This window comes from Heterodontus francisci, chromosome 30 (genome assembly GCF_036365525.1).
Source record: "Heterodontus francisci isolate sHetFra1 chromosome 30, sHetFra1.hap1, whole genome shotgun sequence".
NCBI classification, from domain to species: Eukaryota; Metazoa; Chordata; class Chondrichthyes; order Heterodontiformes; family Heterodontidae; genus Heterodontus; species Heterodontus francisci.
The window spans coordinates 52,280,969-52,293,542 of record NC_090400.1 but is presented as its reverse complement, the minus strand read 5'-3'; the positions used below and the strand labels follow the sequence as shown (position 1 = coordinate 52,293,542).

Here is a 12,574-nt window from a genome sequence, read left to right as displayed (position 1 = left end):
AAGGTATATTTTGCTTGTCCTTTGGCTCATTCAATCCAGCAGCAGAAGCCCTGGATATTTTTTTCCCTTACTTAAACCCTGGGAGACTAAGGACAATTGTAGAACCCTTGGATGAGGTCATCAAAGTGTATGGTAGCATGTTGGTTATGTTATTGGACTAGTAATCCAGAGGCCTGGACCAGTGATTGGAAAATATGAGTTCAAATCCTACCATGGCAGCTGGGAAATTTAAATACAACAAATTAAACAAAAATCTGGAATGAAAAGCTAGTCTCAGTAATGGTGCCACAAAACTATCATCGATTGTCATAAAAACCTATCTGGTTTACTAATGTCCTTTAGGGAAGGAAATCTGCCGTCCTTACCTGGTCTGGCCAACATGGACTCCTGACACAGCAATGTGGTTGACTCTCTCTTAGAAATGGCCGAGCAAGCCACTCAGTTGTACTCTAGGGCAATTACAGATGGGCAACAAATGCTGGCTTTACCAGTACTGCCCACATCCTGTAAATGATTAAAACTGAGGGTAAATTAAGTGTTGGAGTTCTTATTTTCTGGTCTGTGTGGAAAGCAGTTGCATTACAGAGGGCATTGCCCAACTGCATTAACTGGACAGCTCCAATAACATTAAATGAAGGGAAGGATGCCCACTGATGAAGTGTTCTGGTTGCACAAACAGGCTGCAACCTGGAGAAGTAAGATGCTCGGAATTGATGGGGCATGCGGTGTAACTAAGACAGTGGATGCAGACAATGTACTTCCCTGTCTGGATTCAAACACCTGCAGCTATCTGCAGGGTGCTTGCCTGAACAGAAGTACTCTCACTTTTGTGTCAGAAGGAGGTGGATCAGAGCCTAGCATGATCTAGGCTGACACTCCAGTGTGGTACTGAGAGAATGCTGCATTGTCAGCGATGCCGTCCTTTTTAGACCAGTGGTTTTCCAAACCTTTTGAAATGGATTAATAATCACGGACTCCCCCGCCCACAAACCATCTATATTATAATACTATATAACACTCATAATATGGAAGTGTAGCATGCAAAGAGAGTATTAATAATACCCTTACGAAAACAGGTATTTACTTACAGATATCAGTGAGGTGTGTCTGCCTGCTTCTCACTGCTGATTCTGTCTATCCTTGGTGTGCTGTTTGACAATGACACTCATTAATGGTTCTCCACGTCCAGCCGAGGCCTGTACTTAGTCATCCCAGCCTTAGGGAAAGTGGTCCCCTGGGCGAGCTTGTATTTTGGTGCCCCTTCTTTGAGTTGAAGTACATAGTACTTAAATATTTTTTTAAAACTCCCAGCTCTAAACAAGGCTGAAATCCCCTGGTGCCCACTCCCAGCCTTGGTAACTGTGATGTACCTGGCTATCTTCGTGCTGTTCTCCGCGCTCCCCTCTTAGGTGAGACAGCCAGCCCAATCTGCGCTGCACACATGGCAACTGAACTCCAATTCTGCCTGCTGGCTTGCACAAAGCCCGCCTCCAGCTTCCGCTCATTTGCTTACTCTTGATCACGGGGCCCTGGGCATTCTCCCACCCGTAAGGCCGGCTTTGCTTGGTGAGCACTTGCACATTATTTCCTGGACCCCATAGAAAGTCTCTACTGACCCCCAGGGGTCGGTGGACCTCAGTTTGAGCACCACTGCTTTAGACAGGTTGCTAAACCTTGGTCTAGTCTGTTTGGATGTTAAAAGCTGTGATGCGAAGAAGGAAATGTTTGCGTCTGGAAGGATAAAATCAAATGGGCCACCGTCATCCGGCTCTACTTTTGACCTTTAGTATTGAACGCAACATTGGCAGAAACCTGGGAGCAGGTCACACGCAGACTGCTCCATCAGAGAATGGTAGCTTGGCTGCAGAAAAGAAGGCAGTTCAATCATTGAAGCCTTCTCAGTGGTTGACATGATCGTTCTTTGAGCCGTGTGAACTGGGAAGGTGGCAGGCCTTATCTCAGGCCTCCTAATGATCTCAGCAGGGCAGTGATAAGCAAGGGAAAATCAGCCAGGGTTCCCACTCCTGATCAATTCACAGTGACCGCTGCTGAAGATGCATGTGCTGGGACCCACAGTGGGATTGTGCTGGGCTGTCTTGCCCAAGAGTGGAATCGGCTGCTCACACATGAGCAATAAAAGTACATCCCAGTAGTATGGGCATGCTGAAAGGAAAAGTGGGGAAATGCCAGCGGGGCCCGTCTGTACTTTTGCTATGAATTAGTTGGTGCAACAACATGCACCATCCACCTTTCTCTAATATCACTAACTCTTAGGAGAGAGAATAAAATCCTTAAAAACTCTGGACAATTAAACAGGCTCCAAGAGATCATAGTTATTCATGATCAGACATACTCGAGTCACCCAATTACCTTTGAATTATAATAAGTGGCATTTATGTAGTGCCTTTAACATAGTAAAATGCCCCATGGGGCTTCACAAGGGCATTATCAAGCAAACTTTGACACTGCCTAATGTAAGGAGAAATTAGGACAGGTGTCTAAAAGCTTGCTCAAAGAGGAGCATCTTAAAGGAGGAGAGAGAAGCAGAGTGGTTTAGGAAGGGAATTCCAGAGCTTCGGGCCCAGATGAAAGCCTGGTTGCCATTTTTTATTTTTTTTATTTTTTAGAGATACAGCACTGAAACAGGCCCTTCGGCCCACCGAGTCTGTGTCGACCATCAACCACCCATTTATACTCATCCTACACTAATCCCATATTCCTACCACATCCCCACCTATCCCTATATTTCCCTACCACCTACCTATACTAGGGGCAATTGCTAATGGCCAATTTACCTATCAACCTGCAAGTCTTTTGGCTGTGGGAGGAAACCGGAGCACCCGGAGGAAACCCACGCAGACACAGGGAGAACTTGCAAACTCCACACAGGCAGTACCCAGAATTGAACCCGGGTTGCTGGAGCTGTGAGGCTGCGGTGCTAACCACTGCGCCACTGTGCCGCCCATTAATGGAGGGCAGATCGCTCAGCCGGTTGTGAGGCTGGAGGAGGTTACTGAGATAGAGAGGGGTGAGGCCATGGAGGGATGTGAAAACAAGGATGTGAAAACAAGGGTGGCACAGTGGTGCAGTGGTTAGCACCGCAGCCTCACAGCTCCAGCGACCCAGGTTCAATTCTGGGTACTGCCTGTGCGGAGTTTGCAAGTTCGCCGGGTGCTCCTGTTTCCTCCCACAGCCAAAGACTTGCAGGTTGATAGGTAAATTGGCCATTATAAATTGCCCCTAGTATAGGTAGGTGGTAGGGGAATATAGGGAAGGTGGGGATGTGGTAGGAAAATGGGATTAGTGTAGGATTAGTATAAAGGGGTGGTTGATGGTCGGCACAGACTCGGTGAGCCGAAGGGCCTGTTTCAGTGCTGCATCTCTGAACAAAATAAAAGTAAATAAATTTTAAAATTGAGGCATTGCTGGATCGGGAGTCACTGTACGTCGTGGGCACAGGGAGTGATGGGTGAACGGGACTTGGTGTGAGTTAGGATATGGGCAGCAGATTTTTGGATGAGCTCAAATTTATGTCGGGTGGGAGAAGGGCTTACACAGGACCAGAAACGATCATTCATTTCACCAGAGTAAACTGAAAGGTCATGAACCTCTGACCCAACTTTAGCTGCAATTACCGCTTCAATATGCCTATCTGCCAAAAACGTTTTCATTGCTCTTTTTTAAAAAAAAAGTATACTAGAATCAAGGCCTTTGGAAAGTAAGTTAGAGAGAGAGGGATGGGGAGGGAAAGGTTTAATTTGACTTTGAACACGTTCCAGCAATATCTAAATTTCATGAGAAGTCCCCACAGGACTGGTCCCTCAATGAGGGTAATTATTATAACTGTAAAAGTGCAAAACCCCAGGACAAGGTAGTGCATTTGCCAGATGTGAAAAGTTACATTAAACACAGAAATAAGAGGATAAGTGACGTGTATTAATGATGTTCCGGGGGTGGGGGAAGGAAGGCATTTTTAATGAGTTCCATGTTGTAGGGAAAAGCCTGTCCACTATCGGTGCTGAAGCCGAGAGTAACAGACCCCAACTGTTTTCTGCATTAAATCTCTCCTTTTTAATACAGTGCCCTCCTTGCAGAAGTCTCACCCGTGTCCTCGTGGAGACGTATCGAAAAATCAAAGAGATGGGACAGAAGTTTGAGATTGTTTTTGTCAGTGCTGACAGGTAAAATATGTTCCTTTATTTGGGGTAGTTTTTGTGTTAAAAGTATTTAACAGCACAGCCCTCCAGTTATGTTCTGATTGGTTGACTGCAAGCTGGATTAAAAACGCATTTAGAGCGGCACTGGGTGACATTCGACTCGACTTCCTGTAATTTTCAAAGGGAGGTGAGAGTACTGCTGCAAACCATTACCATCACTAAATCAGTTAAGGCATTGGAAATCTGTATTTCCCCTCCCCCCCACCTCGACCCTCTATCTCAGGTTATCCAGTCAATACCTGACCCGTACGTCCCAAAGACATTGCAAGGTTGATCCCTGAACTGTTCTGACTGACTTAGCTGATCTCAAAGAAGGCAATGGTCAGAGTGCTGCAATTTACTCAGTAATAATGCTTGCATTTATATAGCGCTTTTAACACAGTAAAACATCCCAAGGCACTTCACAGGAGCATAAAGGATGAAGCTATTTCCACGAGTTGGTGGGGGGGGTGTCTAGAACAAGAGGACATCGTCACAAAAATCAGAGGCAGACCTTTCAGGAGTTAAATTAGGAAACGCTGATCACACAAAGGGTGATAGAAGTTTGGAACTCTAATCCACAAACATCAATTGTTGCTGGATCAATCGTTAATTTTAAAACTGAGATTGATAGATTGTTGTTGTAAGGGATATGAGGCAAAGGCGCGTATATGGAGTTAGGTCGCAGATCAGCCATGATCTCATTGAATGGTGGAACAGGCTTGAGGGGCTGAATGGCCTCCTCCTGTTCCTGTGCTCCTAATCAGACTGAAAAATTAACATCGAACCAGAGAAGGAGACATTAGGACAGGTGACCTTGGTCAAAGAGGTAGGTTATAAGCTGTGTCTGAAAGGAGGAGAAAGAGGTAGAAAGGCAGAGAGGTTTAGGGAGGGAATTCCAGAGCTTAGAGCCCAGCTGGCTTGAGGCATGGCCTCCAGTGACGGGGTGGAGGAAGTTGGGATGCGTAAGAGGCCAGAATTGGAGGAAAGCAGAGTCTTTGGAGATTGGTAGGAATGAAACAAGTTCCAGAAATAGGGAGAGGCAAGAATTTTTAAATTGTGGTCTTGCCAGACTGGTAGCCAATGTAGGTCAGCAAGCAGAGCGGCCATGGATGAATGGACTTTGTGCGAGTTAGGATTCAGGTAGCAGAGTTTTTGGATGAGTTCGGGTTTACGGGGGTGGAAGATGGGGGAACCAGCCAGGAAAGTATTGGAATAGCTCCTGGAGGTAACAAAATTGGAATTGAGACTTTCAGCAGCAGATGAGCTGAGGCAGGGGTAGTATATGGCTATGTTACGGAGGTGAAAGTAGGTGGCCTTTGTGATGAAGAGGGTTCCTCCTGATTACTGTCCAGTACTCCTCTCTGGAATCTGTGCATTTGGACTTCAGGTCAGGACAGGAGCCAGCTTATTTGTGATTTCTCTCCTTCCTACTCCCAATCCTAATAGTCTGCCTGCACTTACTGGCTGGGCTTACACCCAGCAAAGTGGCTACTTGAGCAAGAGACCAGTTTGTGGCCTTCTTGGTCATTCGATGACTTTGTACATCAAACTCTTTTATGCCCAAGTCTTGCAGTAGGCTGTGATTCCATCTCTGGGTTTAATACTTGAACCAGGCAAAGGTCCCTGTAACAAACACCAGTGCTTCTTAGCTTTGAATCTAGTGGCTACTGAGAGTATGGAAAGATCTGGAACAATTGTGACGAGGGGCAAATTGGCACTTTTCTCCAACTTAATGCACACAGCAACCACACTGGCTCAGTGGTTATTGACCCTTCAGCCATTGAAAACAGTTTCTCTTTATTTACTGTCATCTAACCCTTCATTAATTTAAACACCTCTATCAAATCTCCCCTTGGTCTTTTCTGCTCTAAGAAAAACAACCCCAGCTTCTCCAGTCTATCCACGTTACTGTAATCCCTCATCTCTGGAACTATTCTAGTAAACCTCTTCTGCACCCACTCTAATGTCTTCACATCCTTCCCAAAGTGTGGTGCTCAGAATTGGACACAATACTCTTGCTGGGTCCTTATAGCTTTGTTAACTTGCCTTCCTATTTTCAAGCTTATGAACGTCTTTGTACGGTAATAGATCCAATTGCAGCAGTGTTTTGGAAATAACTCTGTAGGCAGCAGAAGTTGTTTTTCTGGAAGGTTGAAGTTCTATGTCTCGTTTCTATACAGAGGCTGTCGCGATCAATGCGGAGGCCCGATTTTAGGCCAACGCACTGTGAGCGCTGGTGGCTGGGAATAAGTTTGATTTACCGTTCCTTTCTGCACACAACACTCTCAGTCAGGTAAAGGACAGTTTAGAGCAGGGGAGGCCAAGAGGATATTGGATGGAGGTGTTTAAAATCAAGAAGGGTTTAGCTAGAGGAAACAAGGAGAACTGTTTCCATTGGCTGAAGGGTCGGCAACCAGGGGATGGTATGGGACAAGTAAAGAAACAAAAGATGGAACTAGAGAAGGTGTAAATGGGAAATAGCAGAATCATCACCAACAGCTGCCTTCTAGAAAAAGCGGGTGCACGGATTATGTTCTGACAATGATGAACTCGGTGTAAAATCTGGAAGGCTGTTCAGTGCCAAATCGAAAGGCGAGATGTTGTTCCTTGAACGTCATTGGAACAGGGTAATTGCTTGCTGTACCTGCATTTGCTTCACACCTGTGTGGCGGCCATTAAATTTTCTCCCTTCAGTTGAACTTAGCGCAAGAAGTTCCCAGCTCTGGTCCCAGCGCTGAGCAGTGAATGGGAAATAAAACACTGCCATGTGACAGTGATCTACTAGCCTTCTGAATCTGACAGCCTTTTCTTCCTCTCCACGAGAAGTATAACAGAATTTTGGGTGCTCCTGCAATAAATCCAACTTTCACTCAACCCTGTAGTGGTTCAAGGTTTAATTCAGGCCAAGGTTGAACAAGTTTGACACTGGAACGACATTCAGAGGCAGTGAGCAACCCAACCATGTCCTAATGAGGGAGGTGGAGCTTTCCGGTTCATCCTCACAAATACTTATCGCAAGTAAGTAAGAAACCCACTTTTAAAAAGGAATTGAAATCCTTGCTGGCAAAGTTCATGCCTACATTAACAGCCTTTTCTGCCTGTTCTTTTGGAAAGTCCAATATCCTTACAGATTCTAAAGTGTCCATTAGTTGAGCGCAGGTCTATGATATAACTTCAGTCCATCAAAAAGATGTTCAATTCAGTTGCAATAGGCCAGAAATTATGCCCTGTGTGATATCACCTAGCAAATACTCAACACAATTCGATGAAATTAATCTCCCATTTAAATGTTTCAATTAAATCTCATTACTTAATTTTCAGACTTCTCAATTTTTTTAAGTACCTGAGGTATCAGGGTTCGCGGGGGTGGGGGGGGGGTGGGTGGATAGTCTACACTTTTAACTCACTGTGTTGTATAATCTTGCAGAACTTGATTGCCAGTTGGTGGAAGAACTATATTATTTACTTAAAGGAGAGTTTTGCTTCTTTTAGCTGCCTGAGTGTCATCAATCCCACTTGTGCTTTGAGCAGATAATTGGAAAATTTTCTTTTAATCTGTATTCATTCATGGGATGTGAGCGTCACTGGCAAGGCCAGCATTTATTGCCCATCTCCATTTGCCCTTGAGAAGGCGGTGGTGAGCCGCCTTCTTGAACTGCTGGAGTCCATGCAGTGAAGGTGCACCCACAGTGTGGTTGGGTAGGGAGTTACAGGATTTTGACGCAGTGACCTGTGAACAGTCAATATATGTGCAAGTCGGGATGGTGTGTGACTTGGAGGGGAACATGGAGGTGGTGGTGTTCCTATGAGCCTGCGGCCCTTGACATTCTAGGTCGCGTGTTCTCCCTTTGCACGCAACCTGTTATACAGTATTGTCACAGCATTGTGTGTGTGAGTGAGAGAGAGAAGGAATGGGGAAGGGAAAAGCAGTCTGTTATCTCTGACTGATATTGTACTGAAAGAAAACTGAAGGTCAAATTTGCAGATGGCTTTAGGCCAATACTGGTGCTTGCATTCTTCTGAAAGAATTTATAACCAGTGACTTTAATTACAAACATGAGCTTTTTCCTGTCCTGGACAGCATTGAGATGTCTTGGCAGCTGTATAACAACAGACAAATCCTATAAATGTCGGGTTTCAGCCTGTCCTTGTGTTGTTTTCCATGTGTATATCATGAGGATTTTGGCTCTGTGGCTTCCTCGCCAACACGGCTAGATTTTTGCCAGTAAAAGAGGAGGAAGAGGTTGAAGAAAATAAAAGAACAAGAGTGATCTTGTTGCAAGGATATTTTCCTCCCTGACGCGACCACTTAGTCCATGGGGTGTCCGAGCTTCAGTCTTTGTGGCCCGCACAATGTGTCCCTTGGAGCCTCCAGAGCTGCCCTTAACATTTTAATCCATTTTCCCCGTTAATTTGCATCTCTCGCTCTAGTTAGAGATCCTGTCAGATTTTTGTGTTCTTGGTTTGATTTAATTTGATTTAGAGATACAGCACTGAAACAGGCCCTTCGGCCCACCGAGTCTGTGCCGACCATTAACCACCCAATTATACTAATCCTACACTAATCCCATATTCCTACCACATCCTCACCTGTCCCTATATTCCCCTACCACCTACCTATACTAGGGGCAATTTATAATGGCCAATTTACCTATCAACCTGCAAGTCTTTTGGCTGTGGGAGGAAACCGGAGCACCCGGAGGAAACCCACGCAGACACGGGGAGAACTTGCAAACTCCACACAGGCAGTACCCAGAATTGAACCCGGGTCACTGGAGCTGTGAGGCTGCGGTGCTCACCACTGCGCCACTGTGCCGCCCGAGGATTTAGGATTTATCTACGAGTGAGACAACAGGGCAAAGAAACCATCATTTCCAAACTTCCAAGCCCAAGAAATTCAAACCAGTCAAACTGGCAAATGTAAGCACAATTAGGACCAAGTTGCCTAAGCTATGTAGCCAGGAATTGTGGGTTGCATGTTTCCCGAGGGCACAGGTTGGACATCTGTGGCTTAACCTATGAGGAGCAAGTCTGCACATGCCTCAAAGGTTTGCATGTCCTGTAATCGCCCAGCACGTGTAGCAGCATTAGGAGCGGGAGTAGGCCATTCAGCCCCTTGAGCTTGCCGAATACTAGCAAAGCCAGTAGGTCATGGCTTAATCGGCATAACTGCACAAGGTACTTACAGAAACTATTACAACAGTGGACCCTGAGGCTGATCACCTTGACTCCATATAACCGCCTTTCCTCCATATCCCTTGATAGCCGTCCATTATTCAGCTTGTGTCAGGCGAATCCTAGTCTAAATGTGCAGCAACAATAGTCAAGACAACTTATTTATAGTTTTACAAAAGGCAAAATACTGCGGATGCTGGGAATCAAAATATAAACAGAAAATGCTGGAAACGCAGCATGTGCAGGCAGCATCTGTGGAGAGGAAAATACAGTTAACATTTCAGATCTGCAACCTATCGTTGGAACTGGAATGTGTAACAGGTTTGAAGCAAATACAGAGGCATGGAAAGGGGGGAGGGGAGGAAAAAGAAAGACTTGCATTTATATAGTGCTTTTCACAACTGCCAGACATCTCAAAGCATTTTACAGCCAATGAAGTACTTTTTGTAGTCACTGTTGTAATGTAGGAAACACAGCAGTCAATTTGCACACAGCAAGATCCCACAAACAGCAATGTGATGATGACCAGATAACCTGTTTTTAGTGATGTTGATTGAGGGATGAATATTGGCCCGGACACCGGGAATAACCCCCTTCTTCTACAAAATAGCTCTGCAGGATCTTTTATATCCACCCACACAGACAGATGGGGCCTTAGTTTAATGTCTCATCTGAAAGACAGCACCTCTAACAGTGCAGCAGCACTGCACTGGAGCGTCAGCCTTGAGCTTTGTGCTCAAGCCCAGGAGTGGGATTTGAACCCAGAACCCTGCAACTCGGGCAAGAATGCTACGAACTGAGACACGAATAACTCTCATGGGGATCAACCTTGCAACCTTGGCATTGTTAGCACCACACTCCAACCAACTGAGCTAACTGACCATAAGATCTGTGATAGAGTGGAAGACGGGAGAGATTGAATGACAGAAGGAACATAGTGTAAGGCAAAAGCAGGGTGGTATTGGGACAAATTAACAAAACAGGTTACCAAAGCAAAATACTGCAGATGCTGGAAACCTGAAATAAAAACAGAAAATGCTGGAAGTACTCTGCAGGTCCGGCTGCGTCTGTGGAGGGAGAAACAGAGTTAGCTTTTCAGGTCGTTGATCTTTTGTCAGAACTCGACAAACAGTTAGGCTGGATGGCTACTTGTCGGTCAGTGCGGATATGAGGGGCTGAATGGCCTCTTTCTGTTGTGTAAATTTCTATGATTCTATGAACAAAAGAAGTTGTAGTTTTAACAATAGCCAAAAAATGTAATTCTAGAATCCCACAGAATTCGCTGTTGTCAGTCACCTTAAATAGGGGCCCTGCCAATAATGGGGGTGAGATGTTAAGTGGTAAGGTCACCAAGAAGGGAGTGCTGCTGTAGTAAGCTTAAGTAGCCATACAAGACATGTGCTGTACTGGGGCCTAGAGCTGCTCTGTGTTCTGATGTGGTCAGCGGGTGTGACTGCTAAATATACTGCTGGCAGTCTGGCAGCACAGCATTCATTTTAAGCGCTTGGCGGCATTAATTGGTTTAATGGCGGATCGGGGGGATGGGGGTGTCTCATTTTGTGGCATGAGCCTCCATCCAATACACCAACTTTTATTATGTTCCGCCTTAGTTACGTTTTTGAACTAAGAAGCGGTATGGAAGGGGCTGTGGAGGGAGGGAATGGTGAAGGAGGGGGTGGGGAGGGGTGACCGGAAAGGGGGAAAACCCTTGCGGGGCAGATATGGGGAGTCTCTGGCATCTGGTTACAGGGATATATTTGTGGTGGTCTTAACATCCGCTGCCCTCTTGAGTTATAGATCTCAGTGAAAGCGATACCCCGTCACCCTGCCCCCTTTCACCCCCTCCCCCCAACCCACACCCTGTTAAAAACAAAGCAAGAAAATTTAAGTCTTGCCATTCTTCACCCCTCAGGTCAGAAGATTCCTATAAACAGTATTTCAGCGAGATGCCTTGGATAGCTGTACCATATACCGACGAAGCCAGAAGGTCGCGGCTCAATTGGCATTACGGCATTCAAGGTACTTGTAGAAAACATTATTACGGTGATCCCCATGGGCTCTCCGTCTGTCTTGTTTTTTTTTTTTTAATTGCCGTTTTCTTCCTGTCTAGAACATTAAATATTAATTTAACCGAGTGTGTAACTGAATGAAGGAGGTGCTGTGCTGTTTGAAAGCTGCTGTGGAAATCCTGAAGTTCAAAATGTTAATTTCATAAATATCATGCTTAAGCCCCAAAACTCATTAGGGGTTTTTTTTTAAAAAACTACACAGCGAGTTGCCTTCATCCTTGTTCAGCCAGCAGCTGGTGAGTGGAGTTACTCGTAAGTGTGCAGCTTTGTTTTCTCATATTGTCCATGGACGCTAAGCATTTGGAGCAAAGGTGTCTCTTTGTAGGTTACATACACACTACCCTGAGGAACTCCTGCAGTGATGTCCTGGAACTCAGATGATTGACTTCCAACAACCACAGTCATCTTCCTTTGCGCTAGGTATGACTCCAGTCAGCGGAGAGTTTTCCCCCTGATTCCCATTGACCTCGGTTTTGCTAGGGCTCCTTGATGCCATACTCGGTCAAATGCTGCCTTGATGTCAAGGGCAGTCACTCTCACCTCACCTCTTGAGTTCAGCTCTTTTGTCCATGTTTGAACCAAGGCTGTAATGAGGTCATGAGGTATCTTCACTCCATCTGCCCACCTTGGTTTTATAACCCTTAATACCCTTGCCTAACGAAAATCTATATCAATCTCAATTCATTTTCAGTTGACCCCCAGCCTCAACACCTTATCGGGGGAGAGAGCTCCAGATTTTCACTGCCCTTGGTGTGAAGAAGTGCTTCCTGACATTGTCCTGAATGGCTTAGTTCTGGACTACTTATAAATAATAATTATAAATAAATAAATATAAGCTACAAGCTCCACATATAAATTTCAAATTAATGTCGCATTGAATTCTTTTTCTTTTTCTTTCTTTTGGGCCTCCTTATCTCGAGAGACAATGGATACGCGCCTGGAGGTGGTCAGTGGTTTGTGAAGCAGCGCCTGGAGTGGCTATAAAGGCCAATTCTGGAGTGACAGGCTCTTCCACATTGTCGCATTGAATATATCATAGAATAATACAGCACAGAAGGAGGCCATTTGGTCCATCATGCCTCTGCCAGCTCTTTGAAAGAGCTGTCCAATTAGTCGCTCTCTCCTGCTCTT

General features: G+C 45.3%; 1 protein-coding gene across 5 annotated transcripts in view; it reads left to right on the top strand.

Moving 5' to 3' along the window:
* Positions 1-12,574, top strand: part of nxn (nucleoredoxin) — a 312,185-nt gene that overhangs the window by 234,239 nt on the left and 65,372 nt on the right. For all 5 annotated transcript variants that reach the window (XM_068010624.1, XM_068010621.1, XM_068010623.1 and 2 more), the window contains 2 exons: positions 4,081-4,181; positions 11,287-11,393. In XM_068010624.1, the coding sequence (XP_067866725.1) occupies positions 4,081-4,181; positions 11,287-11,393 (208 nt within the window). The remainder of the gene's footprint in view (positions 1-4,080; positions 4,182-11,286; positions 11,394-12,574) is intronic.